This window comes from Canis aureus, chromosome 4 (genome assembly GCF_053574225.1).
Source record: "Canis aureus isolate CA01 chromosome 4, VMU_Caureus_v.1.0, whole genome shotgun sequence".
In the NCBI taxonomy this organism is placed as follows: domain Eukaryota; kingdom Metazoa; phylum Chordata; class Mammalia; order Carnivora; family Canidae; genus Canis; species Canis aureus.
The window spans coordinates 70,378,481-70,391,742 of record NC_135614.1 but is presented as its reverse complement, the minus strand read 5'-3'; the positions used below and the strand labels follow the sequence as shown (position 1 = coordinate 70,391,742).

General features: G+C 40.2%; 1 protein-coding gene across 4 annotated transcripts in view; it reads left to right on the top strand.

Moving 5' to 3' along the window:
* CARD6 (caspase recruitment domain family member 6) overlaps positions 1 to 7,085 on the top strand; it is a 41,320-nt gene extending 34,235 nt beyond the window's left edge. For all 4 annotated transcript variants that reach the window (XM_077896125.1, XM_077896123.1, XM_077896122.1 and 1 more), the window contains exon 3: positions 4,121 to 7,085. In XM_077896125.1, coding sequence (XP_077752251.1) covers positions 4,121 to 6,525 — 2,405 coding nt within the window. In that variant the 3' untranslated portion in view covers positions 6,526 to 7,085. The remainder of the gene's footprint in view (positions 1 to 4,120) is intronic.
* Positions 7,086 to 13,262: the final 6,177 nt, after the last annotated feature.

Genomic DNA, 13,262 nt, shown 5'->3' with positions numbered 1-13,262 from the left:
TGGTAAGCCTATCAGTCATACTGGATGGGGTCCCAACCTAATGACCTCATGTTAACTTGACCTCTGTAAAGATTTTATTGACACATAAGGTCACATTCTGAGATACCGGGGACTTCAACACAATTTTTTTTGTGTGTGGGGGGAAGGGGAGAACCACAGTTCAACTCATAACACCATCACTTCTGCCACATTCTGTTAGTCAAAGTATGTCACAAAGACAGTGCAAATTCAAGGGCTAGGGAAAAATAGATACCACTTCTTACAAAGTAATATTTCAGAAAGCCAAAACATATCCAGAAAGCCATTAACTGGGGCTATTTTTTGCAATCAATCTAACACCTTTAGTGAAACATGTCAAGAAAAGTTTCAATAATAATGTAGTTATGATTTACTGTGTAATTCTAATAGCTAACCAATCCAATCTAGTTGACTGGAGACATGTGGCTGTCCTCTGTAATATTTATTTGTCTATACAGTTAGGGACTGAAAAAAAATCCAAACTCATCTGATTTATTTTTTTAAATGTTTTATTTATTTATTCATGAGAGACAGAGAGACAGAGAGACAGAGAGAGAGACAGAGACAGAGGCAGAGACACAGGCAAGGGAGAAGCAGGCTCCATGCAGGGAGTCCGATGCGGGATTCGATCCCAGGACCCCAGGATCATGCCCTGAGCCAAAGGTAGGTGCTAAACTGCTGAGCCACCTGAGGATCCCCCCAAATTCATCTGATTTAAAGGAGAAGAGTCATCATGCTTTTTGTTATGCTAAATTTCATGACAAAAAAAAAAAATCAGTGTCAAATCTGTGTCTCAGGAAGGCTTACGGTGTTGCTCTATGTGCCCTGCACTGTATAAGGTCAACTTGTATATAGACTGTATCAATCTACTCCCTTCACTTCCTCCTTATAGTTGAGTTCATCCAGTGGTAGGAACCCATAGATTTACCATTTCCTGTGCCTTTTCTCTCTTCCTGAGGGTCCAAGTTTTAATGTGATGTTTCCCATTAGCCTGAGAATTTTATTTATTACTTCTTGTAGTGCACATCTGCTGGTGGGAAATTCTTTTGGGTTTTGTTTATTGAAAAAATGTCTTTATTTTGCTTTCATTCCAGAAGGATATTTTTGCTAGCTATAGAATTATAGATTGGCCATTTTTCTGTCTTCAGCACTTTATAGATGCCATTCCTTTGTGTTTTGGCTTCCATTGTTTCTGATGCTAAGTCTGCAGTTTTTTGGTTGTTGTTGTTGTTGTTGTTGTTGTTGTTGTTGTTTTAAATCATTGTTCCCTGTAAGTGTCATTTTTATTCTGGCTGATTTCAAGATTTTTTTCTTAAAATTTTTTTAGCAGTTGACTCACATATAATTTTCTTTGTTTTATCTTCCTTAGGGTTTGGAGAGTTTTATGAATCTGTAAAACTTTTATTTTAAACCAAATTTGGAAAATCTTCAGCCACTATTTATCCAAATAGTTCTTTCTGTTCTGTTTGCTCCCTTCTCTCTGAGACTACAAGTACATGTATGTTAAAGTTTTTGATATTGTTATGTGGGTTCCTAAGACTTTATACATTTTTTATTTAATATTTTCCCTCTCTATCCATCAGATTGAATCATTTCAATTGCTAAATCTTTAAGTATACAGACTTACCTTCTGTAATTTCCAATCTGCAGTTAAGTCCCTCTACTGATTTTTAAAAATTTAGATATTGTGATTTTTAGTTCTAGAATTTCTATTTTGTTAATACTTTTTGCTTTATCCTGGAGATTTCTATTTAATCATTCATTATGAACTTATTTTATTTTACATTCTTAAGAGTAGTTAAGGCTTTAAAATTCTTACATGCTAGGGGCACCAGGGTGGCTCAATTGAATGTCCAACTCTTGATTTCAGCTCAGGGATGATCTCAGGGTCATGAGATTGAGCCCTGCATTGGATTCTGTGCTCAGTGGGAAATCTACTGGAGATTCTCTCTCTCTTTCTCTCTCCCTCTACCCACCCTCCCCCCCACGCCCCCCTGCCACTCACATATATGTGCTCTCTCTTTCTCTCTAAAATAAATAAATCTTTAAAAAATAAAATAAAATTCTTAAATGCTAAATCCAATATCTGGGTCAGTCTCCATGATAGAGTATTGGTTATATGTTCTATTTCTTCCTATGTTTGTTAAGTTTGGATTGTGTCCTAACTATTGTGTTATCATGACAGGTTGTAGAGACTCTAGATTGTTAAATATCTCCAAAGAGTCTTAATTTTTTTTATCTGTTTTAGTTTCCAGTTAACCTAACTGGACTCAAATTCAAAATTTTCTTTTCAGTGGGTGGCAGCTAAAATCTCTGATCATTTCTTTTTGCCTTAGCTGGGCAATTTTCATGAGTCTTAAATTTATAATAATGTATTGAGTTCTAGATACTATTGCTTTTTAACTTTTTTCCCTTTATCCAACTCTGTGCTTATTGACTGTATCATTGTTGCTGTGTATAAAACTTACTTTGTTGCTTCTTGGTGGTATCCCAAATGAGCTCCATAGTAGCCCTGTTATTAGGAGGAGGTGTATACCTTGACAATACTAGGCATCTTGGCTTGGGCTGTGTGGGTACTGGTTTTTGTGCTGAAGAAACAGAGGATTGTTGTCCAAAGACAAAATAAGTGATAGGCAAGAGCAGTGAGCAACCTTTCACTGTCTCCTCTGGACCCTTTTTGGTAGCCTCAACTACTCCCTCATCTTCTTACCCCAAAACATATTCCAACCAAGCAACTTTTAGACCACCCAAGGATTTTGTTGAGTTACCTTTGTTAATTCTTAAAATCTATACTTTTTGCTCACTTCTGTTGTTTCTTCCAGCCAATTAAAAAAAAAATATATATATATATACATATATTTCTTTTAGAGAGAGAGCACTGGAGGAGGAACAGAGTGAGAGAGAGGATCTCAAGCAGATTCTCCACTGAGCCCAGATCCCAATGCAGGACTCAATCCCACAATTCTGAGATCACAACCTGAGCCAAAATCAAGAGTCAGATACTTAACCAACTGAGCCATTCAGGCAGCCTTCTTCCAGGTTATTTTTATAGGGGACCCAAGAATCTTATGCTAGTTCGCCATCTACCAGGAATAGAAAATGCTCTCTGGTCTTCCTTCTCTACCAAGCACTGTATCTGTATTCTCAAGAAGTGGTTGGGGGGGGGGGGCGGGTAATATTAGAAAATAGGAGATCGGGAGAAATTAGGTACAACACATAAATTTTGAGAAAAGTTTATTTATTTATTTTTATTTTTATTTTTTTTGAGAAAAGTTTAATGGAAATAAAATCTTACATTTCTCCAAACTTTAGCAAGAGATGTATTTAAAAAATAATTCAGTATAAACCTAGAAAATTCCTCATACATGTATATCATGAATTACTAACAACGTTTTTCATTGCTGTATATAAACATTAATCAAAAAATTGGAAAACCTAAATGATCATCAGTAGACAATGGTTAAATAAGTAATGGTCCCCATCTGAATCATGAAATATGATGGATTAGCTAAAATGAATTCAGTCAGTCTGTATATAAAGTTATTTAGAAGAATTTGCAAAGTACCATTAAGTGAAAGAAGTTTAAGAATCATTTGTTTAGGATCCCTGGGTGGTGCAGCGGTTTGGCGCCTGCCTTTGGCCCAGGGCGCGATCCTGGAGACCCGGGATCGAATCCCACATCAGGCTCCCGGTGCATGGAGCCTGCTTCTCCCTCTGCCTATGTCTCTGCCTCTCTCTCTCTCTGTGACTATCATAAATAAATTAAAAAATTAAAAAAAAAAAAGAATCATTTGTTTAGTATAATATAATTTATGTAAAAATAAAATAGCATCCACTAAACCAAACGATATATTTCTCTATATGCATGCATACTTATATCCTTGCATGTCATAAGGATGGGAAGCAAACATATGTAACATATTGAAATCTGTCGGAAGGAAAGTGGAATTGGCAGAATGGCAAAAGGGAACTTTCACTTTATTTGTGTTGTTCCATCTTTTTACAATGAAAATGTTAATTATTTATTTACTTAATTTTAAAAGTCCGTGAAAGAAGCTTAGTCTCTGAATGTAACATTCACCGGGTATCTTTTTCCTTACAGAAAGAAAAAAAGTGTTTAAAGATGTCCTGTCATGTTTGAACATGGACAGGAGCAGAAAGCTTTTGCCAGATGTTGTTAAACAATTCTCCTTAGATCGAGGATGTATGTGGACACCTGAGACTCCAGGGGACTTAGCCTGGAATTTCCTGATGAAAGTTCAAGCTCTGGATGTGACAGCCAGAGATGCAATCCTCAGACACAAGTTTCCGGGTGAGGATGGCAAAGAGGAATTGCTGGCTGGAATAGAGAATTTGGAAGTTAGAGACATACAAACCATTAATCCATTGGATGTTCTTTGTGCCTCTATGCTCTGCTCAGACAGCTCTTTGCAGCGTGAAGTCATGTCAAACATGTACCAGTGCCAGTTTGCTCTTCCCCTGCTCCTGCCAGATGCAGAAAACAACAAAAGCATCTTAATGCTAGGAGCCATGAGGGACATTGTGAAAAAGTGGTCAACACAGTCTTCAGGAGGGCCTACAGGGGACACAGAAAAGTTTCTGAAGATGCCTGTCCTCTCCTTTGTGCGCCTAGGACACTGTAACTTCTCCAAGTCCAGAATCCTCAACAGACTGCTTGATCCTGCCCAACTGAAATCACACAAAATCTTTTTCCATCAGGATTTTACTGTCCCAGTGCTTCCCCGACAAATCTCTGATGGCCTGGTTGAGATAATGTGGCATTTTCCGGATAGCAATGGTCCAAAGAAAGACCTCAGTTTTTTCCAAAAGCCTGTTGCTCTGGCCAATCTTCGTGGAGACCTAGAAAGTTTTTGGACACAGTTTGGTTTTTTGGTGGAAGTTTCCTCAGCTGTGTTTTTTTTCACTGACTACCTAGGTGAGAAGGAATGGGACTTGCTAATGTTTTTAGGAGAAGCTGCCACTGAAAGATTCTACTTTGTTCTCAGTCCCCAAGCCCAGGAGAGTGAAGAGGTTCAGCTTTTCCAGAGGGTTCTAAATTTGAAGCCATCACAGCTACTCTTTTGGGAGGGGGAGGAAGCTGGAGAGAGAGGAAAGAATATGGAGCATCTTCAAACTGCTCTGCAAGAAGTGATGTCATCTTCACTCAGATGTGTGTCCATGGAGGACATGGGCTCCCTGGCCAGGGAGTTGGGAATCCAGGTAGACCAAGACTTTGAGAACGTTCAGGTAATTCATAGTTGCCCTAGTGAAAACTTGGCTAGAACAGCTAGAGATGAGAGACAACAAAGACACAGTCAACCAGAAAGCTCACCTGAAGCTCCAACTGAGATGCCTGTAAGAGAGCCTGGGGCTAGCTGGAATCCTCAGAATTTCCACCATACCCCAGTATTCTTGCCTCATCTGGAAAATTCCTGTCCTTTACCAACCAGAATTGGAGGTAACTTTAACCATGTTCCTTTGAAAGCCCCCTGGGTTATGGGCTTCCACTTTGGGTCAGAGCAGAGGTCTAAGTGGTTCCGTCCCTGGCCCTTTCAGAAAATGAGGGACCGTGGTCGAGGTGAAGGTTTTAGATTTCAGTACTTCCAACCCCAGAGGTTTTATTCACCCGAAAGATTTATGAAATTTTCAAGAACGGCTTGGAGACATCACATGAATACATTTGGGAGACCACTAAGACCTATGTTTCAGCATGTACAGGCCTGGCCTAAGAGACCACAGACAATGGGAGCTCTTGAAAGATCTGGGGCAGTGGTCTCCCATGTAGGGCACTTCCATTCCCTGGGTGTACAGCTAGTGGGAACAGTTGGGAAGCCACAGCTTAAGCATGCCTACGTCCAGAGGACACAACCAACTAGGGCAACTGGGAAACTTATGAAAACAATATCCCCAAATGAAGGTCTTTACCCTCAGGCCTCTCAACCAGCAGGAGTCATACAAAAGCCTTTAAGATCTGCTTCTCAGCAAGGAGCCAAACTGAAGACACAGGATGGACCTTCAAATCCAGCTTTCCAAATGGGATCCTATCCCAAGTCCAATAGCAAATGTTTACCCAGCTCTCAGTTCCCATCCAACCAGCCCAAGCCATCCCAAGTCAAGCAATCCCAATCTATGCCCTCTCAACCCAAACCCACTCAAGCAAAACCCACTCAGTATCGGCCTTCCCAAGCTAAACCCTCCCAGCCCAGACCCACTCAGCCCCACCCCTTCCAACCCAAACCCACTCAAACAAAACCCACTCAGCCCCAGCCCTCACAAGCTAAACCCTCTCAGCCCAGACCCACTCAGCCAAAGCCCTCCCAACCCAAACCCACTCAGCCCCAACCTTCACAAGCTAAACCTCCTCAGCCCAGACCCACTCAGCCCAAACCATGCCCACCCAAGCCCTCCCAATCTAAACCTTCTCAGCCCAGACCGACTCAACCCAAGTCATGTAGGACCAGTTCTTCACAGGCTAAGACATATAATCCAAGGGCAGGAAAACGTTAGTTTTCATAGTTGTTTCTAGAGAACTATGAGACAAATCCTTCACCCCAGCCATTGCTATCATACATTAACCTAAAGAAGAAAGGCAGTGATGATAAGAGATTATCATCATTAGCATGACACAGAAAAAAAAAAAAAGATATGCACAGCCTAACTGGTATCATTAAAATATCTGTAAGAATTGTGTTCACCAAAAGGAAAAATATGAAAAGAATTGAGAATAGAATCAAGCAGTAAATAAATTAACTGAATCCAACCTTGAGTATTAGGTAGTATATAACCTGAATTCGAGGAATGGGGCTGTTGAGATTACTCCATAAAATAAGGCTCACGCATCTTCGGTGTTGCAAGAAAAACTAGATGTTGGCTACTCCAGAAGTATCTTGGTCAAAACTTTTTGGTTCAGTATCAGCCACCAAGCAGATAATCTTGTTTGTTTGGGATGTTTAAATCATTTTTACTTCTGATGACAGCTCCAATTTGCTTGGATAATGTAACTCATTTGGCCTTTACATGCAGAAATAATGAGCTAAAAACCAATGAAATAAATGATTTTGCACTAACTTGGGTATGATCTGTGAATGTTTTATATGTAAATTATTTGTAATAGTTAAGATAATTTGGCTTATTAAAAAACCTATCCTCATGATTTCAAGTTAAAATGTATAATTGAATTTTTAATTTTAGAGTTACAAAGCTTGTAGAAAGCATTGCAATGTTTAAGAGAACTTAAAATTCACAAAATTTACAATTTTACTTTATTAGATTCATTACTATCCTAAACATTTGGCTAAGTTCTGCCAGTTACAAGCATAAGTGAAAGGAATATATTAAACTTAAAATATTTAAGTTTAATTAAGTTTGTAAAAGATACCAAATATTAATAAAAGACCACTTCAAAGATTGATATTAAAATTCACTAGATTTAGAAATTAAATAATGAGATTCGTAAGTTGGATTAAGACCTCTGGTTTTTGAACTCATAACTCTTATAAAATTAATACTAGTTTTAAGTACTAAAATGGCCCCACATTGTCTTCATTGGGTTAATTTTTTTTCTTTTTCAAGGATGCCAAGGGAAAAAATCATATTGATAAATAGATGAAAAACGATCTTTGAAAAGGAAGAACTAATTTCTGAAAACATTCTCATACTACAATAGGCATCCTTCACTTATGCATGTTTTAAACAAGAAACTATTGAGTATTTAGAGGGTGTTAAATCTTTAAAGTTACTGTAAGGATGAAGAAAGAAAGGATTATGCATGTAGGTTTTTGTCTTTATCTTTTCTTTCTTTCTTTTTTTTTTCCTTTTTTTTTTTTTAGAGATTTATTTATTTATTTATGATAGACATAGAGAGAGAGAGAGAGAGGCAGAGACACAGGAGGAGGGAGAAGCAGGCTCCATGCCAGGAGCCCGACGTGGGACTCGATCCCGGGACTCCAGGACCGCGCCCTGGACCAGAGGCAGGTGCTAAACCACTGAGCCACCCAGGGATCCCCTGTCTTTATCTTTTCAAGAGAAAAGGCATAACTAGTGTTCATAACTACAGAATCTTTGGTGTAAAAGTGGAGTTCCTCAGTGAAAATAATCTTGTTGTTTAAACTTTTGAAATGAGCAATACTTAGTGATATTTTAAAAAACATTTTACTGAATCCTTCTTCAAGATTAGTTCCTGGAGAATTATTTGTCACCAACAGATTCTGTATTAGTCTGGGTCTCAACAATACCCATATGGTACATTCAATTTGGACACTTCGAGGAGAGATTTCATAAAGGAACTATTTATAAAGGGTTGGACAAGATGTAAAAACAGCGCAAAAGAGAATGAAGTGCCATGGATCTAGTAAAAGTAAGGCACATTGCCCACCCTAAGATCCAAAGGGAGAGAGGGGGTAGTGTTTTCCCTAGTCAGAAGAGCTGTGTGGGAAGGATCTTGGGGCTGGTTGGTTGAGGGGGACAACAGGCTGCAGTGACCTGCAGGGAGCTGCCCAAGAGAGTATGTACTCCACAACTTGGATCCCCAGTGCATCCCCTAGGCCAAAGCCAACCAGAAACCAGAGAACAAGGAGTCCACCTAGGCAGTTCGTGTTGGCCAGTCTTAGGGTTCAAAGCAGGGTAGAAAGTGACTCTGGAGGGGCAAACAGGTGCTGCTTAGCAGATTCCTCCCTTTCCATCTCATTCTTCCTTTTTTCACCTTTCTGCCTTCTCTTGCATTTATTTCTTCAGTAGGAACTGAGAAGACATGGAAAGAGAATGAGAAATCCTGCTATGGTCATGAGATCCTATAAATCTGTTTCCTCTTTATTATAAAACTATAAGCTCATATATAGTTTCAAAAATGCAGAAGTAGGCAAAGAAGAAAATAAAATAAAAATAGTCTGTGATCTCATAACTCAGAATAATTGGTAATGTAGTCCTCTAACTCACTAATAACATTTTCATATATTTTTTCTATGTAAATACATTTACAGGGGCAGCCTGGGTGGCTCAGCGGCTTAGTGCTGCCTTTAGCCTAGGGTGTGATCCTAGAGCCCCGGGATCGAGTCCTTCGTTAGGCTCCCTGCATGGGGCCTGCTTCTCCCTCTGCCTGTCTCTCTCTCTCTCTCTCTCTCTGTCTCTCATGAATAAATAAATAAAATATTAAAAAAATAAAAAATATATATATTTACAGGTATCAATCAGGGTTGAATGTGGCAAAATCAAATACAGTGTTGGGGCAGGTAATATAAACAGTATGAAATATTGGTTTTCCAGATGTCTTAAGAAAGTGTGAATTTAAGACATAAAATATAGTTTAAGGGCATCTTTATGTAATACACAAGTTTGATTGTTTTAAGTCACACATGCTAAAACTCAGAACCATTTATTTTATGTGTATTATTTACCAAACTGAGAGCATTCAATTTGAACCTGACTTTTTTTTGTTGGTAGATTGAAGAGTCTACCCAATGACTTAACCTTTTTCAACACCTGAAAGTCCTTTCTTAAACACCTTAAATCAATTTTTATTTTATACAAGACTCCAAATAAAGATTACTTTTTTTTTCAACATTGGAAAAAGCATGTTCTTTGTTGAGATGCTTAAAAGGAGTATAGTCCAATGTGATACAGAGACTGGCATTAGGGGCAAAGCTGCCTCATAAATTGTACTAGCCCCCCAAAACTAGGCTTTACCCACATGCATGGTGACCTTCTGCATTTCCTTACGTCTTAGAATTTTTTATAGTCCCCTTTGTGACTAAGGTATAGGTTTCTTTTTATTTGCTATATAGGGTCCATGTAAGCAAAGTGTCTATTGGGGAGGATAAACATGACACTGACCGCCATGGATTCAGAAATCTGATTTAATGGGTGGCTCTAAGTGGTAATTGGTTAAGAGTAGTTTTCAGGGCTTGTTAGGATAAAGGCTGAGATACTATAGCAAAGGGCAGACAAAAATCTAGTGGCTTAAATAATATGTGAGCTGGGATCCCTGGGTGGCGCAGCGGTTTGGCGCCTGCCTTTGGCCCAGGGCGCGATCCTGGAGACCCAGGATCGAATCCCACGTCAGGCTCCCGGTGCATGGAGCCTGCTTCTCCCTCTGCCTGTGTCTCTGCCTCTCTCTCTCTCTCTCTCTCTCTCTCTCTCTCTCTGTGACTATCATAAATTAAAAAAAAAAAAATAATAATATGCGAGCTAATTTTTCCTTCCTGTAACAATTCAGCCTAAGCTGGTGGAGCATCTCTTTTCGGGGTTAATCATGAGCTAATGGGATCCCTGTGTGGCGCAGCGGTTTGGCGCCTGCCTTTGGCCCAGGGCGTGATCCTGGAGACCCGGGATCGAATCCCACGTTGGGCTCCCGGCATGGATCCTGCTTCTCCCTCTGCCTGTGTCTCTGCCTCTCTCTCTCTCTCTCTCTCTGTGACTATCATAAATAAATAAAAATTTATTAAAAAAAAAATCATGAGCTAAGTTCCTTCCATTTTGTTATTTCATCCCTTTGGACATTGTCCTTTTCTTCACGATTGAAGCCACTCTCTCATTTCCTTGATGCAATCTACAGAACATGAGGAAAGCCAAATTCCAAAGAGACCAACCTGACTTAGGTTAGAGATGAGTTGGAAATTGCGTGCATCTTTCAATCACACCCCATTGGCTCAAACTTGGTCATATGGCCACATGTAGCTGTAAATGAGGTTGGGAAAGGTAGTCACCAGCTGAGTGGCCATGCATCCAGGAAGAAGGAGAAAAGCAGCATTTTGCCAAAATATCATAGAATATCAATATCAGAGAGAAGCCCAGAGGAGGAAGATAGAGTCACCAGATTCAATCCTAAAATGCACATCAAATATTCATTCTTACTACTTCAATCATAATTTTTTCTCAGTTATTATAAGATATAAATTATTTTAGTGATGGAAAGGGGTAATAATTGCTTGAATTAAAAGGATTTTGAGTGATTTTGCAGTGAAGATTTTTAGATTATATATTCTTTTCTTTTTATATAAATAAAATGTTGCTACTGTGATCCGGGTATTGCCTGCCCCTGAGCCTATATTATGCACAAGGGCCGAAATGTTTTCCATCATTCTATAATAGAAATATAAACTAGACTGTTCCCTAATCCAAGGTGTCAACATTCTATACACCCTCTTGGTGAGTTTCCTTAAATTCTGAAACAGTGATTATATAATTTGAGCATGCCTAAAAATCACCAGAGGTGGTTTTTAAGATTGCGTATTATTAAATTTTCCCTTAGAGATTGATAAAGTCTAGGGTAAGCCTAAGGAATGGCTTTTTTTTTTTTTTTTTTTTTTTTAATATCAGGATGCCCACTGACACTGAAGATCCTGAAGATCCTGGGGCCACATTTTGAAAACCCAGATCCCGCCTGAGCTGCAAACCTGTTTATTTGTGCTCAGAGAAAGACATTTTCATGTGGACCAGGAATTCAGTCTGGGATAATTTCCTTGCATTATCATTCTCATTAAAGTCATTATTCATCTCCTGCTGGAAAATTGTGCCCTAAAAAGCTGGTGTAATGAGGTGATAATGAGGTAAAAAGTTTTAGCCATTTAAGATTAGGACTGCTCTTTTCCACCTATAGGTTTCTACATCTAACACTTCCCATTTTGTTGGCAGGTTTTGTAGCTGATTAAATTTAAAAACACATCCTTTTATTTTCCAAACTGTGCTTCTTTCTCTTTGCTCCATGGCTAAGACTTGTTTTTGTTTTGTTTTGTTTTGTTTTTTCCCCTCTTGAGCCTCAGCCCTTTCTTCCTCTTCCCCAATGTCACTGGTTTACATCATATTATTCTTTCACTAATGGCAGAATGACTTTGCTAGGGATTGATGCAGATGATTTTTGCCTTGGGTCTTAATTTGACACTCCCCTGTCTCTGGGTCTCGAAGGCCAGATCAATTTCTCTGCGTTGGCAAAAGCAGAGAGAAAGGAGAATAGATCAAGATACTGAGATGTTGTATGTGTCCTCTAGATGGGCCTTTGGCCCTACCCCCCCCAGTCTTTGGTAAATTCCCCACTTCCACTTCAGGACTCAAGGGTGAGCAATACAACCCAAAGGGAGATTGGAATACTGTGAGCCTTTAATGTCTGTCCCCTTTCCCAAGATAGGATTGGGTTAAGGGATCAGATAAGAGAGAAGCAAATACTGTTAATAAAAAAGTACATTAATTAGTACTTCAAAAAAAAATCAGTACTTAAAAAAAAAGAAAAAAAGGCAAGGAAATTGGCCCTGACTTGATAAAATGCTCAAGACAGGCTCTGTTGTCCTCTTGAAACACACCCTGCCCAGGGCTTCCAGCACACTGCTCCTGGCTCTTCTCCAGCTAGTCTTCCTCCTTGCACCTCACTGATCCCCTGCCTGCCTTTAACTGCTGCACTTCCTCAAGCAGCTCCTGGCATTCTTTTTTTTTTTTTTTTTTTTTTTAATTTATTCATGATAGAGAGAGAGAGGCAGAGACATAGGCAGAGGGAGAGGCAGGCTCCATGCACCGGGAGCCCGATGTGGGATTCGATCCCGCGTCTCCAGGATCGCGCCCTGGGCCAAAGGCAGGCGCCAAACCGCAGCGCCACCCAGGGATCCCAGCTCCTGGCATTCTGTCCCCACTACCCAGGTTCCCGTTGTAACGGGATGATATTCGAAGTACTAATTATTATTATTGTTTTTTAGATTGTATTTTTTTATTCATTAAAGACACAGACTGAGGGGATCCCTGGGGGGCTCAGCGGTTCAGCGCCTGCCTTTGGCCCAGGGCGCGATCCTGGGGTCCCGGGATCGAGTCCCGCATCGGGCCCTCTGCATGGAGCCTGCCTCTCCCTCTGCCTGTGTCTCTGCCTCTCTCTCTCTCTATCATGAATAAATACATAAAAATCTTAAAAAAAAAAAAAAAAAGAAAGGAAAGAAAGAAACGAACGAAAGAAAGAAGACAGACTGAGAGACAGAGGCTCCGTGCAGGGAGGGGGAGCACCAGGCGGGACTCGATCTTAGGCCCTGAGCGGACCTGGGCCAAAGCCAAAGGCTCAGCCACTGAGCCAGCCCCGCGTCCCCCGACTTACTTTTGGTGCTTTTAAGATAAGGAATGAGACGAACGTTTCTGAAACTAAGAGGAAAACCCGCCAAAGGGCTCTCAGCTGCCCCTTCACTGTGCGCAGCCGCGTCGGCGCCCCCCGGTGTCGGCCCTGGGCAGCCGCGCCCTCTGCTGCTGCTGCTGCTGCTGCGCGGCCCGCAGAACCCGCC